The sequence below is a fragment of the Staurois parvus genome, unplaced genomic scaffold (assembly GCF_062004578.1).
Source record: "Staurois parvus isolate SC_StPar_1 unplaced genomic scaffold, SC_StPar_1.0 ptg000227l, whole genome shotgun sequence".
In the NCBI taxonomy this organism is placed as follows: Eukaryota; Metazoa; Chordata; class Amphibia; order Anura; family Ranidae; genus Staurois; species Staurois parvus.
This window is the reverse complement of record NW_028318023.1, coordinates 315,186-336,285: the sequence shown is the minus strand read 5'-3', so window position 1 is coordinate 336,285 and position 21,100 is coordinate 315,186. Positions and strand designations below refer to the sequence as shown.

Below are 21,100 nucleotides of genomic sequence, written 5' to 3'. Positions count from 1 at the left end.
ATCGGTGTCAGTGGGAGGAATAGTGCCCCATCATCGGTATCAGTGGGAGGAATAGTGCCCCATCATCGGTGTCAGTGGGAGGAATAGTGCCCCATCATCGGTGTCAGTGGGAGGAATAGTGCCTCATCATTGGTATCAGTGGGAGGAATAGTGCCCCATCATTGGTATCAGTGGGAGGAATAGTGCCCCATCATTGGTGTCAGTGGGAGGAATAGTGCCCCATCATTGCTGTCAGTGGGAGGAATAGTGCCCCATCATTGGTGTCAGTGGGAGGAGGAATAGTGCCCCATCATTGGTGTCAGTGGAAGGAGGAATAGTGCCCCATCATAGGTGTCAGTGGGGGGAATAGTGCCCCATCATTGGTATCAGTGGGAGGAATAGTGCCCCATCATTGGTATCAGTGGGAGGAATAGTGCCCCATCATTGGTATCAGTGGGAGGAATAGTGCCCCAACATTGCTGTCAGTGGGAGGAATAGTGCCCCATCATTGGTGTCAGTGGGAGGAGGAATAGTGCCCCATCATTGGTGTCAGTGGGGGGAGGAATAGTGCCCCATCATAGGTGTCAGTGGGGGGAATAGTGCCCCATCATAGGTGTCAGTGGGGGGAATAGTGCCCCATCATAGGTGTCAGTGGGGGGAGGAATAGTGCCCCATCCTTGGTGTCAGTGGGGGGAGGAATAGTGCCCCATCCTTGGTGTCAGTGGGGGGAGGAATAGTGCCCCATCCTTGGTGTCAGTGGGGGGAGGAATAGTGCCCCATCCTTGGTGTCAGTGGGGGGAGGAATTGTGCCCCATTGTTGGTGTCAGTGGGGGGAGGAATCGTGCCCCATCCTTGGTGTCAGTGGGGGAGGAATAGTGCCCCATCGTTGGTGTCATTTGGGGGAGGAATAGTGCCCCATCGTTGGTGTCAGTGGGAGGAATAGTGCCTCATCATTGGTGTCAGTGGGAGAAATAGTGTCCCATCGTTGGTGTCAGTGGGAGGAATAGTGCCCCATCATTGGTATTAGTGACACCAATGATGGGGCACTATTCCCACTGACACCAATGATACTTACCTTGCAGACCCCTGCTCCAGCCTGGGCTCGCTCGCTCCCTCCCTCTCCCATGGTACCGACACTTACCTGTCAGATGTCTTCCTTCTCCGGCCGCTCTCCTCCTCTTCACTCGCTTGATCTTTGCGGTGCCGCTCGGCTCCTCCTCTCCAAGCTCCACCTCCTTGCCGGTGATTGGCCGCCTGTGTGCCTCTCCTGAGCTACAGTGCCGGCGGCCAATCACAGGCGAGGATTGATCTCGAGGTGTGTCCAGATGACAGGGGCGGCATGTCATCCCGCCCACACCTGGAGACGGCGGTGGCGGCGGCGGCAAGGAGCGGTGTCTCGGTTCCTAAGACCATCGGAAATATGTGTTTTCCGATGGTCTTAGGCGACCCCTGTGGAAGCGTCGTTCGACCCCCAAAGGGGTCGCGACCCCCAGGTTGAGAACCGCTGCTCTAAGAGTACAAACCAGCCACTCCTCACCTCCACTCACTGCTTCTAGATCTTTCTCCAAATTTGTAGAGCAGGTGGAAATCCCAGAGAGCTGGTCTGCAGAGCATCTTAGTTCTGACCTTAATGTGACCCACCTGGCATATTACACCCAGACTACTACTTAGTCCTCCTCACTAACAATTAGAGCTAATACTCCCCCTAGTTGGCTAAGAGGGTGCTACAGACGTTGCCACAGTTCCCTCTGTCCTACACATCTTAATCCAGGTACCTTTTATCACTTGTTGTGGGATTGTCTTACTATCCAAAGATTTTGTACTTAAGTGGTGAAATTTCAGCATGATACCATAGGTTCTCCGTTAATGCTACACCCTAAGCCATATTTATTGGGACTCTACTCCCAACCCAGACCTTGACAAATTCACCAAAATCTTCTTACATGAAACCCTTTTCATGCCTAGGAAACTGATTGTAAGACATTGGATGAGGACTTAACCCCCCTATACTTAACTCTTACATAACACTTTACCCTATAAGAAGTTTATATACATTGTCAGGGGTTGCACATCCAAATATAATAAAATCAGGATGCAATCGAGTGTCACATTTGTGACATGATTTTATTTTACATGGGTTTTCCCTAATCTGCATGTGTTGTAGCTAGTTGTGGATCACCTCATCTCACATGGCTCTGCTGTCCCTACCATTGTTAATCCCCTTTTATACAGTAACTGCTATTGTTTAGACTCATAGCTCTCTCTAACCTATCGATGGAAGTATCTCTATATGTGTTGCTTGTTATGCTCAAATACAAACCTCTGTATTGGTCATTACTGTTCTATGTACCTCTCATTGTCCTGTTACGGTTCTCATTGATAAGGGATTTCTGTATCTATGGATGTACTTTTTGTCTTGAACTTTGTGTTTGCTATGTAATCTCCCATTTGTCTATGCTTCAATAAAGATCAGTTTCAAGAAGAAAAAAAAGTTTCTTCATTCTACTTATGACTGATTTAATGAACACTGCAGATAACATATGGTATTGGATTTCATGCTTTCTTATGGTTCTCTTATAGGTGGCACGATATCAGCATGTATTGGGATTTGTATTCCCTACCATTATAAATGCCAATAATGTTAGTGCACCACTGGAAGTGTAAAAGCAGGAGAGATATATCACCATGATCTTACATTCTTTTCCACATCTAAAAAGGTGTCATCTATGCAACATGGTCATAGGTCAAATCTTTTCATAGCTTGCTCCTTTCTCACAGTGTCCTGCATTTCCTCTTCATTTTGGATAACATGTGGTTGTTAAAGTGCCTGGCCTGGATTCTCTTTTCTTAACCAGATGACTACCAGCCTGTATTATAACTGTATTACCAAGCCATTTTTTGGTTCCCAGTATTGTGACAGTTTGACAGACAATCACTCTGTCATGAAACACTGCATACAAATAAATTTTAGATATGTTCAGAACGAAAAAAATTTCATTTTGGATCGATTCATTAAAGCGGTAGTAAACCGTGGCCTTTAAAAAAAAAACCTGCAAGACAATGGCATAATGTGCTAGTATGCATTGCAAATTAGCACATTATGAAGCACTTAGCTTAGAACGAAGCCCTCCAGTGGCACGCTGTCACCAATGACAGGGCTTCCATCTTCACCCAGTTTTCCTTCCGGGTTCACGTGCTCCGGCCATCTGAATGGCCGAGCCGTGATGACGTCAATCACACGCATGCTCTGTGCACAGATATGCCGTCCCTTCAGATCGCATGTGCCGGTGACGTCACTGGCTGCATGCGGAGTTAATATCTCCTAAACTGTGCAAGTTTAGAACATATTCACTGTATCTACAGGTAAGCCTTACCTGGTAAGGCTTACCTGTAGGTACAAGTTACTACAAAAAAAAAAAAAAGACTTTACTTCCATTTTAGGTTACTAATTTTGCTTATTGCATTTCTTAAATTTTGTTTCGTTTAGTTTCCTTTTATTTCATTTGTTACTATTGTAATCCAGAAATTCAGATACATCCGAATCTCCAATTAATGAAATTTTGTCTGGATTTCAATTCAAAATAAAACGAACCGCAGAGGTCTAATAAATTTCATATATTTTTTTGGAGCCAGATAGGGCTTCCTTTGGTGGTGTTTAATAACTGATTTTTATCTTTCAGTGTATATGGGGGAAAAAAAACAAAACATTTTGGAATAAAAGCGTATTTCCTTTACTTTCTGTAAAACAAAACATGCCAGGACAGTGTAAACACCCCCAAAATGACCCATTTTTGAAAGCAGACATCACAAAGTGGTCACATTTTTTTTTGCTACAATTGTTTTGGAAATGAAAGAAACATGCTGGTATTGTGGTGGTTAAAAACATGGAGCTTGGTAATGATGCATTAGATACAGCACATACTGGTCATACAAGGGGGGGGGAGGGTGAATGGGTTAATGTACAGGTCACATACAGTGGGAGGGTGGAGATGAGGGGTTAATGTGCAGGTGCCCAGGGTAAGAGAGGTGAAGGGGTTAATGGAGGTCAGGGACAGGATGGAGATCAGATGTACTGGGAGTTAGGGGGGGTGACAGGGTAATACAAAAAAATTACTTTAAAGCGGAGCTCCACCCAAAAGGGGAAGTTCTGCTTTAAGTCTTTGTCCCCCGCTCCCCATTAAGGATTGGCACCTTTGAGGAGCTAGTGCCTGAATTTGACAGGTACCCGCTCCCACTTCAGCTGCAATCACCTAGGCAAACGGAAGTGGAAGTTGTCCTCCCCCCCTCCCTCCCCGTAGTCTTCTGGGACACATGACAGGTCCCAGAAGACGACGGGGCCATTCACAAAGCGCAGCGCTTCTCACGCATGCGCAGTGGGCACCCGGCTGTGAAGCCGCAAGCTGTCACAGCCGGGTGCCCACACTGAAGATGCCAGCGCCCGGGAGAGAAAACGGCCGGTGAAACCAGCGGTGGTGAGGACATCGCTGGACTGAGCGACAGGTAAGTGTCTGTATTTTAAGAGTCAGCAGCTACAGTTTTTGTAGCTGCTTTCTTTTATTTTTTTTACAGGTGGAACACCACTTTAAGTCGCAGAGGGGTTTTTTAATCAGTTTCAGCTGCTTTGGTGTTAATGAAATTAACAACAGGTGCACTAGATGGGCAACAATGAGAAGACCCCCAAAACAGGAATGGTTTTACAGGTGGAGGCCACTGACATTTTTTCCCTACTCATCTTTTCTGACTGTTTTTCACTAGTTCTGCATTTGGCTAGGGTCAGTGTCACTACTGGTAGCATGAGGTGATACCTGGACCCTACAGAGCTTGCAAAGGCAGTCCAACTTCTCCATGAGGTTTTTGTAGCTGCTGACTTAAATTTTTTTTTTTTCAAGTAGAACTCCGCGTTAATCTACTGCTGCTGTGGTCTGGACATTGATGTGGAACTAACAAATGACTCAATAATTCATTAGTTCCTCTTTCCTCTCCTTCTTCCATTGTGAGAGAAGGGGAGGGCTCACTACACTGTTTACATCAGTTATCACTGTGATTGGTCCCTCTATGATCAGGCACAGCGATCCCAAGGTATAGAGATGCTTGAATTGGCTTTGTACCATGTCTATGGCCACCCAATGCTTTTTTCTGCTGTGGCATTTATAAACATTGCTACAGAAATAAGTGTCCATCACTTTGCTATTTAAAGATGCACATCAGTAGACAAATAGTTAAAGTATATCTAAAACTAAACCTTTTTTTTTTGCCATCTGTGTCTAAATAGGGAGATTTCCCTCCACTTCCTATACTGCAGATTCAACAGGAAGTTAGTGGATAACTTTTTAATTATAAGGAAATCTTACTAACAGGGATACATTGTTTTTGTAAGTAGTGTCCCTTGTTATAATTTAAACTTACATTTACACCTTCTTGGTCTAATTGACTGGCTTTACTTCCATATGTTACTGCTATCTAGTGTTTATTTTAGTTACTGCCAATGTTATTCTAAAGCAGTCCATTCTTACTACCATTTTTGTCAAAATAAAGAAGGGATGCTGGATACATGGTACCTACCATGAACTTGTGTAGTAGTTGCTCAATTACTTCTTTTGTTTTCATAGTGCTGTTAATCATAACCTTTGTCTCAGAGCCAAAAGCTGGAGTGAATATAGATGTCTACGAATGAAAAAATACCAGTTAGTACACAGTTCATTTCTAATAGCATGGACTCATACATGGTTGTAAACCCTCACATATACCCAGTGATGTTACTGGCATCAGGCGATACACAAAATCCTCCTACATAAGTTGTACCTGTTTATCTGTAGCATATCTTCTCTAAATCTTTCAAAATGCAGACATTTTACAACTTGTCTGAGTTTTCTCAAAGGGGGGGGGGGGGTGGGCAGCTGTAGTTGCATGTAGTGAGCAGATCTGAGAGCTGATTGGAGGTAAGGGACACACCCCCTTCACACAGCACACAGGAACAGAGCTGAGGCTGTCAATCACAGGCTGGAGTGCTGGAGGTCCCTCCCTGTCACCTTTTATCTCTTGGTGTCAGGAAAACATGTCAGAAGTGTTTAATCAGATAGCAGAGTAATGGGGCAGCAGACAGAAATGACACTTAGTGCCCTGGATTGAGGCAAGTACAAACTATAGAAGGATATGCTTAGTTCATAATTCATGGTTGAGCTTTACAACCACTTTAAAATTACATTTTAAAATACCATACAACTTTTATAAACACACATAGGATGGCAGCTACTTCCTGAGCATGGGAGGCCATTTTAAAACAGCCTCTCCTTTGCTTTGCACAGAGCACACCCTGTGATTGGTGTGTCCATTAAACACAGGGGATCACGATAGTACAGAGACAATGAAATTAGCTTTGTATGACATGATCACTGTGACCAATCACAAATGTAAACAAAGGCAAACATGCAGCACCGCTCAGTTTCCTCTTATATATTGATTGGCTGTTTCATAGGTTCAGGGAAATTATTAATTCTCTGTCTGTATTCTGTAAGCGGAAATCTATATGTAATGGGAGAGGGTTTTTTTAATGGAATGTGCTGATCTTTATTTGTGTCTGATGGACTTTTGCTTGTGGCACAGCAATAAAAAGCCTATGTAGTCGGTTTAAAGACATGTGACATATGTGTGCTGTGTATACACTAGGTAGGCTCAAGTCTACCCAACAGTTTGTCCACACCCACCATTCAGCACCATTCTATTCCCCCTCCCTTGGTGCCCAAGTCTTTCACAATCCCGTCCATGCAACTGTATGTAAGTCTCTCTAAAATAAGATACCTGTATATCTTCAGGACTGTAGTATTTTGTTCTGCTACTTAAATATCCGACAGCTTTGGGTTACAAGGTGCTTATATTTTTATTTCATGGAGTAGCAAAGCAATCTTAGAACTTTGAGGAAGACAAAGTCAGCATGTGCACTTCCTAGATGTCACAGAAGTACGACTTTGTTGAACTTGACAACTCAAGCCACTGCTGTAATCATCACCATGCTAAAAACATTTGCCATCCGCCCTATAGCAGAAGTACTGCTACAGGGCGGAACGGCTGCGGAAAATCACATATATATACGTGATTTGCTTTTCCGGGTAGGAGGCCGCTATTGGCGGCTGGGGATGTCAATCACCGACTCCCGGCCGGCACTCGGTGATCATCAGCAAAACTGACAGGGGAGAGACCTGTGTGTAAACAACACAGGTCTCTCTGCTGTCAGCATGGACATGCTGCTTTGTATCTCTCTGCACAGCAGAGAACTACAAAACAGCATGCCTCCTTAGTAAAACAGCACACAATGTAAACCGCACACAGCACACAGTTAACCCTTTGATTGCCCCAGATGTTAACTCCTTCCTACCCAGTGTCATTAGTACAATGTCAGTGCTTTTTATTAGCACTGATCACTGTATTAATGTCACTGGGGATGTCAGTGGCAGTTAGTCAGTTCCCACCCAGTGTCAGAATGCTGACCGCTGCCATTACTAGTATAAAGTAAATAAACATTCCAGCAAATATACCACCATTTATAGACACAATGACTTTAAGTTAAAAAAAAAAGTCTTTTATCTGTTCAAAAATCTTTATGAAGTGCACTTAAAAGGCATAAATACTGTACAGGGACATGATTAAAAATGTATTTGTAAATACACTGAAAACCAATTAAAATTCAAAACTCTTTATAAAGTGCACTTTAAAGGCATAAATAATGTACAGAGACATGATTAAAAATTAATTTGTAAGTACATTGAAAACCAATTAATCCGTTCCGGAGGTCAGAAAAAAGTAAAAAAAAAAGTATTTTATCTGTTCAAAACTTTATAAAGTGCACTTTAAAAGCATAAATACTGTACAGGGACATGATTAAAAATTAATTCATAAATACATTGAAAACCAATTAATCCATTCCGGAGGTCAGAAAAAAGTCAAAAACGTTTTATCTGTTCAAAACTCTTTATAAAGTGCACTTTAAAGGCATAGTACTGTACAGGAACATGATTAAAAAAAAAATCGTAAATGCATTGAAAACCAATTAATCCATTTGTATTGCAAAAAAAATTTGTAAACCGAGCCATTATTTTCAATGGATTTTCATTCGTAAACCGAAAATTACGTTAACCGAGGCGTTCGTAAACCGAGGTACGCCTGTATTACAACTGCAGATTTCAGGTATTTATTACCAAATGCATAACTGGTTCTGTGATCTGTCATTTTGTACTGTAATTATAATATCCATAACATACCTGATAAAGAAACGTTCCTACTACAGCTAAACAATTAAACAGTTCTCACCACACACAGTTTTGGTGCGTTTTTGATGCATTGTACTGTGTTCTAGTAAAGCTCTGTGCAGAAAAAATGCAGCATGTACTTCATTTATTTCTGCACTGGAAACTGACTGCCAGGTGTGAACTAGGGCCATTGGAATACATGGGAAATACTGTGCATACATTTTTGGTGCAGAGAAAAAACACTGGACTGCATCTGGTGTGAACAGCATCAGGTCTCCAGCCTCTTACTTTATAGTTGTAGAAGTGTCCATTGATGGAAAACCGGTGCTTCTGTAGATAACTTCTGTCTGGAGTGTCTGGACGAATCCTTTTCTTAACTAGCGCAGCATCACTCATAGTGCGGTATAAAGACGGTGATTCAGGGTCATGGTCATTAAGGTGGGGCTTCAGGGTGCTACTGTTATAGTCACAGTCTGAAGGGGTTACAGGAAGAATTCACAAGAAGTTAAATTAAAATGTGAAAGTAGGAAGAACTAAGATATGTGTAAAGAGATGTGAAATTTTTAAAGAAGAACTCTAGCCAAAAATAAGATAAAAATGAATAGCCCATTAAAAGTTAAAATAACAAAACCAACTTTTTTCTGCTAGTAGATTTCCCAAGTTTTATGGCCAGCATCATTCAACCCACTTCCTCTAAGCCCAGTTTGTCCTGGACAGCCGGTGACTGAACAATGAAGGAAGAAGCAGTACCGTGCACAGCTTGGCACTGTTTACTGAGACATATCACAGACTCAGTTGTGTTCTGAGAAAAAGTTTCTCTGTAAGACTGTGAAGCATTCTACTTGGTTTTACCCTGAGGAAGTCACGTGAGCAAGTAACACAACACGTGGGGCATAGCCAGGTGACGTCACTAGCTACGCCTGGAGCTGAAAGCTGTGCTTTCCCATAGACTTCTATGTGGTCTTCAGAAAGTGCACCAAAATGCTTACATTCTGCATCTTTGGTGTGCTTTCTGAAACTGCACCAAGACCGCAGGACATCATTGAAGTCTATGGAAAAGCATAGCCCATAATAAATTGGAACCACACTTGGGTAGTTTGAAGCCACCCTAAATTCTGCTCACAATCTGGGATCACAGAGAAGAGGAAACTGAGTTGCTGTAGATTCTGGAACAGACAGTCTGTTGGAAGGAACTATGACTTGTGGGGATTGTAGTGCCCAGGTAGACTGAGCTTGTACTACACATTGGACCTGGAAATATAGATCCCAACTTGACCAGGGCTTTGGAGAGAGGAAAAGGAAGGACTGTTCCTGGGCTAGGGGCAGTTGTAAGGGGAACCCTGTGGGAGACCATGGTATCAGGGACTCGGAGAGGCTAAGTAATGGACATCCCCAGTTTGTGGGAATGCCACTCTTGAGCCTGGTGATGCTGCCTGATCGTCAGGGAGGATGCCACTACAGTTGACTCCACTGAACGCCAGACAGAGAATGGTAGAAGACAAGTCGTCATCTTAAAGGTTGGTGAGAAGACACTGGCCAAACCCTACTACACCCTGTTTAAAGGAACAGTATTGATTGTTCAGGACATCATGCCAGCACGAATGCGCAGGTTCAGAGGAACTTAATTTTGAGTGCCCTATGGCCAAATCTGGGACTCATCGCACTGGCCAGTAGGGAGATTTTGCCAAAAACTTCCCAGACCATTGTCCTAATGCTCTTAGACAGGACCTTCTCTAGTATAGGGATTAGAGGTCATTCACATATCTGTTTTGCAATTGTTGCTATTTGTTGTAGAATTTATTGCCATTTTCCATTTTTTTTTGGCTGTAGTATCATTGTGTATTATAGTGTATTGTTGCAATACATATCCACCCTAACCCCTGATGTGTCGGAGAGTGTAGTGCTCTTTGAAGAGTCGCAGGCACTGGGAACAGGGGACCCGAGAAAACAACAGCTCCTTCAGGGGTAAGCACTACTGAGGCTATATTTATTTGTGAATTGGTTTATTGAATGGTTACTACTCTTACCGTTTAGGAAGTGCTGGCTTTTTTTTTTTGTTTTTGATTCATAATATTTACCATTCTGCGAGTCTGATTCACTATCAGAAGTCTTTCCAGCTTCTTCTATTTCAGCAATGTGATAAAGGTCATCAAATTCACCCCAACGCATCATTCCACTGGAATAAAAAAATAAATTGCTCTAATTATATCATAACAAGAAGATGTGTATTTAATATTAGACCATTATGGTTAAAGCTTATTATTTTAATGAAAGACCAGTAGCTGAGCATGGGATACAAATTCAAATTTTTCATTGTAATGATAGCCTTTTATTAATACATTTAAAATTTACATTGCAGAATAGATGAATTACAACCATACCAGCAAGTTGACATTGCAATTTATTTGCATCTGTAGTCTTATGTCTTACAGTTGCAAGAAAAAGTATGTGAACCCCTTGGGATTACGTAGAGTTTTGAATGAATTGGGCATAAAATGTGCTCTGAACGTCATCTAAGTCACAACAATAGAAGAACACAGTCTGCTGAACATAATACTACACAAACATTAGATGTTGCCATGGTTTAATTGCATATAACATGTAAACATTCACAGTGCAGGGAGGAAAAAGTATGTGAGGCCCTAGCTTAATGACTTCTCCCAGAGCTAATTGGAGCCAGGAGTGAGCCAACCTTGACTCCAATCAGTGTGATGATATTGGATGTGTTGCCGACAGCTGTCCTGCCCTTAAAAAACACACACCTGTTTTGGGTTTACTGGTTTCAAGAAGCACTGTCTGATGTGAACCATGCCTCGCAGAAAAGAGCTCTCAGAAGACCTACGATCAAGAAGTGTTGACTTGCATGAAGCTGGAAAGGGTTACAAAAGTATCTCCAAAAGCTTTGATGTTCATGTGTCCACGGTAAGACAGACTGTCTACAAATGGAGAACGTTTAGCACTGTTGCTACTCTCCCTAGGCGTTGTCGTCCTGTAAAAATGACTGCAAGAGCACAGCGCAGAATGCTGCATGAGTTAAAGAAGAATCCCAGAGTGTCAGCTAAAGACCTACAGAAATCTCTGGCACATGCTAACATTTTTGTTGACACATCTGCAATAAGGAAAACATTAAACAAGAATGGAGTACATGGGAGGACACCACGGAGGAAGCCATTGCTGTCCAAAAAGAATATTGCAGCACGTTTGAAGTTTGCAAAAGAGTACCTGGATATTCCACAGCACTACTGGCAAAATATACTGTGGACAGATGAAACCAAGATTGAGTTGTTTGGGAAGAACACACAACACTATGTGTGGAGAAAAAAAGGCACAGCACACCAACATCAAAACCTCATCCCCACTGTAAAACATGGCGGAGGGAGCATCATAGTTTGGGGCTGCTTTGCTGCCTCAGGGCCTGGACGGATTGTTGTCATTGATGGGAAAATGAATTCCAGAGTTTATCAAGACATTTTGCCGGAAAACGTACGACCATCTGTCCGCCAACTGAAGCTCCCCAGAGGATGGCTGATGCAACAGGACAATGACCCAAAGCATGCAAGTAATTCAACAAAACAATGGCTGCAACAGCACAGAATACGCCTTCTGGAGTGGCCCAGTCAGAGTCCTGACCTCAACCCGATTGAAATGCTGTGGCATGACCTTAAGGAGCGATTCACACCAGACATCCCAAGAATATTGCTACACTGAAACAGTTTTGTGAAGAGGAGTGGTCCAAAATTACTCCAGATCGTTGTGCAGGTCTGATCTGCAACTACAGGAAACGTTTGGTTGAGGTTATTGCTGCCAAAGGAGGGTCAACCAGTTATTAAGTCCAAAGGTTCACATACTTTTTCCTCCCTGCACTGTGAATGTTTACATGTTATGTGCAATTAAACCATGGCAACATCTAATGTTTGTGTAGTATTATGTTCAGCAGACTGTGTTCTTCTATTGTGACTTAGATGACGTTCAGAGCACATTTTATGCCCAATTCATGCAAAACTCCACGTAATCCCAAGCGGTTCACATACTTTTTCTTGCAACTGTATAACTTAACATATCATACGATTTTCCTTTATCTATTTTATCCCTGTGCAAATTAACAAAAGTCAGAAACAAAAGGAAAGCACGCGCGCACTGGGTAGTGAATAATATAGCCCTTTTAATATATTGATAAAAGCTTATAATTTCACACAATGGCAGTGAACAAGCACTGGTGTAAGTATAGGGAAGCCAGTCTCCGGTGTACCACGCTACCTGGGCAGTACCAGTATCAAGGATTGTCCATACAACATTGGCTTTATTATATTGACAGAAGTGTTTGCTCACTTTGTTAGGTGCAGTTTTATTCTTTTATTATGAAAAGGCACTATCTAGTCCATATCCTTAATCCTGATACCTGCAAAATAATTTGTTATGAAAATATAAATTCTAAGGATGAAGCAGTACTCCTGACTTTTATTAGATTTGAATAGCACTGAGAAAAATTAAAATCTCTGTTGGGTTTATATTGCTGTCTGTGTTCATGTTAGGAAGATTTTCCTTCTCCTCCTGCTGTGTCACCCAGACAGAAAGTGAAAGGACTCTCTCTCTTGGGAAAATACAGCAATAAAAGGCTTTCTTTTGGAATGGAGAAGAGTTTGAACCCTCTATCAAGTGTTTATGGTTGTCTGTGTTTGTGTTGGGAACATTTCCCTTCTCCACCTTTTTTTGTCACTCAAACAAGAAGTGAAAAAGAATTTCTCCCTTGGGAACTCCAACATCAGCAAAAGGCCTTTTCATTAGAATGGAGAAATGCTAGAACCTCTGTTAAGTGTTTATTTCTGATTTCCCTACTTCCTGTTGTGTTACTGATATAGGACACAGATTGTTTTTCCCCTGCTGCAATCAATGGTTCCTCCGTGCAAACTCTTGTGTCACTACAGGGCATTAAAGGACGCAATACTGATCTGGAAACTGGGGTTTTGGACCTCAGAGCCCATTTACTTGAAGGAACACTTGCGCCTTGGAAAGGTGCTCCTGGTTTGAAGCATAGCTTTATGTTAGCGCCTTTAGGTTCTAAGGTGGGTGGGCTAGGTGGAGAGATATACAATTACCTGTGGATGGGAGCAAGTTCCTCTTTGGACTTCTAACTCCTGTATGACAAGATCCCACCCTCCCTCCCATATAGTAAAAAACACCTGCCAGTCTGCTGTAACTGGCATGATTGTTTTCTGGAACCTTTGGGGGAGATTTAATAAAATTGGTGCAAACAGAATTAGATTGGATTTGTAAGCAGATCACAAAATGCCAAGCACCAGTCAGTCAATAAAAAGATTTTTTGTGCCGGAACGTGCTGGTACCAGCACCTACATAGTATCACATACTATGCACAGCACTCAGCTATCTCTGACATTCTGCTGGAAAAGAACAGACATTGCTACTGCTGATACTGCCTTAAAACCTATTTCTATTGGTCGTGGTGTGCAGGCGGTGAAAAAAATCTACTTTTGATTGGTCTATGCATGCTCTTGTCTAGATAGCTGGAAAGCTTTGGAGCTGCATACCTCCACAGCTCACCTGTAGCCAGAGGCAATTAAGCTTAGTAGGGTCAATAGCAGAGAAGAACCAGGGAGTGAACTAAGCCAGGAGTAGGTATACCCAAGCTGAAAACGTCCACTTCTGCCCTCTGAATCCCCCCTCATCCCACTCACTGCTCTGTTGACTTAATTGACACGGGTGGGACCTTGAATTCCATCAATACAGCTATGTTGGAGTGGCAAATTGCTTTACAGAGGTTAGGACAGTCATCTCTATGAAAAACTCCTGTTGTATTGAAAGTGTTTATGAGCTCAAGTGGAATTCAAAGTTGGGATTTGAAGAAGTCAATGACATGTTGAATATAGGCCCAAGGAGGACAAATCTGTCATCATAAATGGGATGTTTTTTTCCATTGGGGGACTGAAGCCTGTGGCTCTAATCTTCTGTAGATAAAACTGATGTGAATGCAAAACAGTAGGCAAAACTCCATTGATTAATTACACTGTTTAGATGATAAATGTGTTCTTTGCTGGAGGGACTGGGTTCTGCTGTGTTACTGGTATCTGATGTTGCTATTGCTAACTGTGCTGTTGTGTGGGTGTGTATGTTTATATAGGCCATTTTTCAGCAGTATTGGCACTTCCTAGCACTGGTCCTGTACTGCACGATTCCCATGGGCAGTAACTCTTTGCAGTAGACTGGCCTGTGTGTTACATACTCCCAAACCCTGCTCCCTGTGAGATACACATTTCTGCACCCTATGCATTGCACACACACTCCCAAGTCTGCACCCCGTGCAATACACACTTCTAAGCTCTGCGCCCTGTGTGATACATACTCCCAGGCCCTGCACACTGTGCGATACACACTCCCAAACTCTGCACCCTGTGCGATACACCCCCCCGATCTCTGCACCCTGTGCGATACACACCCCCAACCTTTGCACCTTGTGTGATATACTCTCCCAAGCTCTGCACCCTCCAAAGCCCTGCACTCCGTGTGATACACATTCTTGAGCTTCGTGCCCTGTGCGATTCACACTCCTGAGCCCTGCACCCTACACAATCCTAAGCCCAGTGCCCTGTGTGATACACATTCCTGAGCATTGTGCTCTATGCGATACACACTGTTCTACCTTATGACATACACACCTGATCCCCGAACCCTGTAAAATACACACTCCTGAGTCCTTCATCCTGTGTGATACGCACACCCAAGCCTTGCACCCTGTGCAATACAAACGCCTGATTACAGCATATTGTGTGGATACAAGGACTGTGGCATATGTGTCATGTATAAAGAGAGTAGGCTCAGGTTCTTTTAAACCATGCCCCTTGGAGACCCTTTCAGCAGCTGATCTTTTCACCAAGACCAACCTACTATGCCTCTTTCTGCTGTGTGTGGGAGTAACGATCTTGGTAGAGGAGCAGGACATTCTTATGCCTTTTTATGTCAGCTCCCCCCACCCCCTAGCAATGACTGTTTTTCTAAGGGCCTAAGGCTTCATGTACATGAGCCTACTCTGACCGGGAAACGCATATCGCGGCAAAAACGTCTCCAAGGGGCATGGTTTAAAAGAACCTGAGCCTACTCTCTTTATACATGTAAAATCAGTTGCCATGATTTTACCACATTTTGCGTTTTCCCTCAGTTGGCGGTCAAAACGTTCCTATCAGCTGCTCATGAAGCCTAAGGCTTCATGTACACGAGCAGCTCCTAAATTTAAATTTAGGAGCCTTTGGAATTTTTTTGCAAAGCTCCTAAACTCAACTCCATAAAAGCCTATGTGTCCATGTACACATACTGTAGGCTTTTAGCAGAGTTTAGGAGCTGCCGCATTTAGGTGAGGTTAAACCTCCCTCTCCTGAACGCAGAAGAACCATGTTCAGGTTAGGAATGTTTTGACTGTGGGAAAATCAACCACGGCAAAACGCAGTAACTGTGGTACTGCGTTTTTGCCATGATTTTCGATTTCCTGCGGCCAGCAGACAGGGTAGGCTCGTGCACATGAAGCTTAAGGGGGAAATGATAAATAAGCAAGAGAGGTAGAATATCGACGGGTCTTCACACAGCAGTATCAAATTAGTGGAGAAGCATCAGCAGGCATCAGAAGAAATGAAGAATAGAGCCATAGAGTGAATGCACTGCAGGTCCTCAGGTGCAGCTTCCCCTCCAGCAGACCCTAAGAAAAGCAATGAGCAGTAGACACCAACTATCACTACAGTGCTCAGGTAGACACCCCAGATCTCACGAGAATAGCAATAATCGGAGGCAAGAGTGGGCAGGGTATGTCTTATATTATCTTACACAGTAGATTTGCAGCTATGAGCCTACAGAAACAGGATTTACCTTTTTGTTATACTTGATCCTATGACCTCTGGAAGTTGGATTGATTCTGTGGAAATACTTCTCTCATCTTGCATTTTGAATCGTATGGGTCGCTGAACTCCCCAGAATATCTCAATAAGTCCAGATAAAACAATCTGTCCTTTAGCCTCCTGCAATTAGATATACAAGCATATTTACTTTTGGGCAACAAATACATAATGCATACTCTGATGATCCTAATCCTAATATAAATTTCTTAAAAATATGCGATACTTCTGACTTTCAATCACAGTCATTCAGTAGTCAGTGTAATCTGATCTCTGCTGCTATTCACATTATTCAGGACCTACTGTACCTCTACACCAACTTCCAGTAAGTTGTTGCTGTGGCCTACATCTCATCACCTGCTGTAAAATGACACCAAACCTGAGTTTTAAAAAAAATTAAGTTCAGTACCTGAAGCTGTAAGTGTTACTTCTAATAGCAGCAGTGAACAGCACATTCATAAAAATATTTTTCAAAATATTTATGAGAGTGGCTACTTTCAGTTTACATGGTCCCACTTTGGGAATGTAGCCACCCTCCTCTATGAACTCCTGATTAGGACTACAGCTAATACCGTAAGGTAAAAGCACTACAAATACACTGCCTACACAGCACCACCCACGGAACCAGGAAAACCTGAATTTGAACGAATAAAAATATACATGCATGTTCAACCATGCTATAGATATGAACTGCTCATAACCACATCACAAATAAGGGTCTGTATGGGTTGTGCAGAGCGATTGTTTAACAGAAAAGAAAAATGGTATGTTGAATTTTAAGAAGTGCAGCAGTATAATAATAATCTATGCTGGATTTGGAAATGAGTAAAACATGGAGCATTTAGTGACACTTTAAGAGTTATATTATGGTAGGACCCAGATGTTTTACAGATGTTGTAGAGCTCCCCTTTAAACTCTAACACTTCTAGTAGCGTGTGTTTGTAGAAGCAAGGTTTTTCGCTCATCTTCCCCCCTCCCTTATTTCCAATGTACAGGTCTGCAGCTGGTATTTCTTATCTCTAGTTGCTCGCCAAGGTTATTCTGTAGAGTTTAGGAAGCCTTTTGAGTGCATAGAAAGTAGGAAAGGAATGTATGCCTTGTGAAGTAATCGTTGGTATATAGGCTTGTAAGAAGTTTTCTATAACTAACTTAGCAGATGAGGGCATAAGCCGTCTGTTGAGTCAAAACAGCGCTGTTTTTAATAAACTAGTTGCTTCCTTCAGAAGTCCGAGTCTGGAGTTTTATCTGATTTTGCAGAAATTGCTACTACATTTTATATGTAGCCCCCTTCTAAATAGGTTGCTTAGATGATTAGGTGATTAGGCCCGCTTTTGGCTGAACACAAGTCGCAGGGGTGCAGAACGAACTGCACTCCTGTGATCCATAGGAGAAGTACAGCCTAAAGAGCTTTGACTATACTTCTCCCTTAAGGTTACTGCTTAGACACAATTAACTTTTCTAGATGTTCCCTAAAAGATATTAATTTTTCAGACTTCAGGTTTACTTTAACCACTTTCCCTCCAGAGGATTTACCCCCCTTCCTGACCAGGTAATTTTTTGTGTTACGGTGCTGCATTACATTAATGAACAATTGCACGGTCATGCAACACTGCACCCAAATTAAATTTCTCTCCTTTTTTCCCAAGCTTTCTTTCGGTGGTATTTGATCGCCTGTGCGTTTTTTATTTTTTGCGCTATAAAAAAAAAGACCAAACAATTTTGAGACAAAAACAATATTTTTTACTTTTTGCTATTAAACATGTCCAGTAAAATAAATGTAAAAAATCTAATTTCGTCATAAATTTAGGCCAAAATGTATTCTGCTACATGACTTTGCTAAAAAAAATCCCAATACGTGTAAATTAATTGGTTTACATGAAAGTTATAGTAGGCTTTTTTTTAATTTTTTTTTTTTTTTTACTAGTAATGGCAGCGATCACCGACTTATAGTGGGACTGCAGGACTGTGGCGGACATTCTGACGCTGGGGGGGAAGTGACTTGGTGTCACTGACATCCCCAGTAACACCAATACAGTGATCAGTGCTAATAAAAAGCACTGAGACTGTACTAATGGCACTGGGCAGAAAGGGGTTAATATGTGGGGTGATCAAAGGGTTAACTGTGTGCCGTTTATAACTGTGTGCTGTGTTTGTGCTTCACTATAAGCACACTGCTTTGCATGGTTCTGCTACACACAGCCATGCAAAGCAGTGTGCAGGAGCTGACAGGGGAGAGATCTGTTTTGTTTACAAACAGTTCCCCCCCCCCCTCCCCGGTTGAGATGCTTAGCAATCACTGGGCACCGGCGAGTAATCACCGGCCGGGACCTGGTGATTGACAGCTGAGGCCATGAATGGTGACTGGTGACACGGGTAGGGCGTGCGCATGGCTTGTGCGCATCCCCCTACCTGGAAATGAAAAATCATGTATATTTACATGATTTTGCGCACCGTTGCCATCCTGCAGCAGTATTTCTGCTATGGGGCGCTGCTAAAGAGGTTAACTACGAACTGAAATGTACGAAGTGAAAAGACAATAGACACACACAAATCTAACTATAAACATACTAGGTAAGCTATGAAACAATGTGGACCTACAAATGCAATTTACAACTATACGACTTACATGGTGGTATGTTATGTGTAGGTTCTTTTGGTCCTTGAAATAGCAATTATATGATTTCAGTAATGAATCTAGTTGATTTCTGGAAGAGAAAAAAAAAAATGTTTAGGTTAATATGTAGAGCTGATATATAAAGTAGATGTAGGCATTTTGCAACAAGGCAAAGAGCCATGTACAAAGTAAGCTACACAACCAATCAGCAGTCATCTTTTATTGTGTTGACAGTTTTGCTTTGAAATAAGCTATAAATGAATCCAAAATACTGTGTTTCACCTTGCATTATTATAACTAAATCCAAAAAACATAAATGCAATATATTGCAGCTTACCATTCCTTAGATATGGTAGCTGCATTATGTCTGTGAAGGTCCCCCAGATCAGGGCACATCTAGCAGTAGTTAGTCACATTCAACTGGATGTGTTCTGTAATGTTGAAACTAGTAGTGGTTAAGCTGGCCTTACACTGGTTGATTTTTGTATAAACATTGGTATGAAAAATCTCATCAGCACATCCCACACTGCCTACAGAGACTTAAAGTGTTACTAAACCCAGGACCCTGCATCCACTCTATCTGGTCTCCCACAGTACACACAACATGGAAGTGCAATTATTTTACTAAATATAGACTGCTAAATACCTTTTCTCATCAGCAGCAAGAGCAGTCTTGTGACTTCTATCAAAGTTCAGCAGAGCACTGGTTAAAGCTTGTAGGAGGAGCTTTCTTTCTGCTCTAGGAGGATGCAGAACCCAAGACCCCTGTCTAGACAGTGCTGATTGGCCCTTTGCTGATCACATACACTCTCCCAAGGAAGAAAAAACCCTCTATAGCAATACACACCAAACTAACCATGTGCATGTGGCTACGGGTTCAGTCTGTCTTATCAATAGAAAAGACGTGGGGACATTTGAACAAGAGGAGAGTCAGAGAAGTCAGCATCAAATGGCCTTTTTACACAATGCAGATGATTAACCCCTTAGGTTCTACAGTGAGTATAACAATCATGCTTTACTGCATATACAGACTGACTTTACTGGTGGAGGTTTAGAAACACTTTAAATGAATGTCATTTGATTGTACTTTACCATGCAATTTTAGAATTAATTTAATTTCCTGAATAAAAAGCACAATAATTGCTGGAAATTTGCGAAAGACTTTCCAACTACTCTTTAATTTTCTCAATACTACTACTAATGTTGATTTGACTCACTAATGATTAGAAAATGAAAATAAGATTCCAAAAATTAAAATGTTCAAATTAAATTCCACTAGTGTGAGGCCAGCTTTATTCACATTCAGATGGATTTGTTCTGTAATGTTGAACATTACAGAACAAGTCCAGTTCAATGTGGCTAACTACTAAGAGATGTTTTCTTTATTTAGGCAAATAATATTTTCAGCAATTACAGAAAATACCTATTGATCTTACTAGAAATGCAGTGTCCCTGTCACTTCCTATGAGCTAAAGAGATAACATAAACAATATAATTTCTCTTTTATAAACCACTAATCCCACCAATGCACGACGTACTGGAGATGAATATAGAAAGACATGTTTGAAGGCCAGTCTGTGTGACAACAATGACCTTCTACATAGATGCAGTGGAAAAGTTAGTCTCCGGTCACTACGATCAGACTTTGAAATCACGTGGCTTCCAGTGAAGTCGCAGGATTTCAAAGTCAGATGTCATTGTGACTTGCGATTTGACTTGCAAAACATCTGCGGCTTGCAAGACACAGATATCTATGCAAGTCGCACCTGAAGTAGTGCATGCATTACTTTAGAAATCGGAACCGCACTGATATGACCACTTTAACTGCGGACAACAGAGTGTGACTTGCCATGCGAGTTGAAACTCCCATGGCATGGCAAATCGCATTGGCAAGTCGCACCCAGTGTGACTGGGCTTTTAGTATAGACATGATGGGACAGAAAGTGTGTTATTCCAAGCTTTACCGGGTGAGAAAAAAGGGAAAAAGGCCTGAAAAAATAAAACAAATGAAGTCACCAAATCTAGGGCATGTGATATATTCCATTTTTGTTTTGCAATTTTGGGTGCGCTTTCGTTAGTTCTGATAATTGCACGTGACAATGTTTGTAAGGTCACAGTTGATGCAAAAACAGTATCCTCTCTATAACATTAGATTGTATTATTAAAATTAGATTGCAAGCTCCCAGGATCAGGGCACTCCTAACCCTCTTGTATTGAAGTGTATTGTTGCTGTATTGTCTCCCGTTATATTGTAAAGTGCTGAGCAAACTGTTGGTGCTATATAAATCCTGTATAATAATAATAATAATAATATAAGGCAGAACCTGGAGTGGGGGAAGGTTTTAGAAGAAATGTAAAAGTCCATGCAA

At 42.0% G+C, this 21,100-nt stretch overlaps 1 protein-coding gene across 2 annotated transcripts in view; it reads right to left on the bottom strand.

The window, feature by feature from the left end:
- Positions 1 to 21,100, bottom strand: part of RASSF6 (Ras association domain family member 6) — a 54,767-nt gene that overhangs the window by 9,112 nt on the left and 24,555 nt on the right. For both annotated transcript variants that reach the window (XM_089679555.1, XM_089679553.1), the window contains 5 exons: positions 18,744 to 18,822; positions 16,092 to 16,240; positions 10,301 to 10,398; positions 8,511 to 8,695; positions 5,542 to 5,643 (listed from right to left, as the gene is read on the bottom strand). In XM_089679555.1, the coding sequence (XP_089535681.1) occupies positions 5,542 to 5,643; positions 8,511 to 8,695; positions 10,301 to 10,398; positions 16,092 to 16,240; positions 18,744 to 18,822 (613 nt within the window). The remainder of the gene's footprint in view (positions 1 to 5,541; positions 5,644 to 8,510; positions 8,696 to 10,300; positions 10,399 to 16,091; positions 16,241 to 18,743; positions 18,823 to 21,100) is intronic.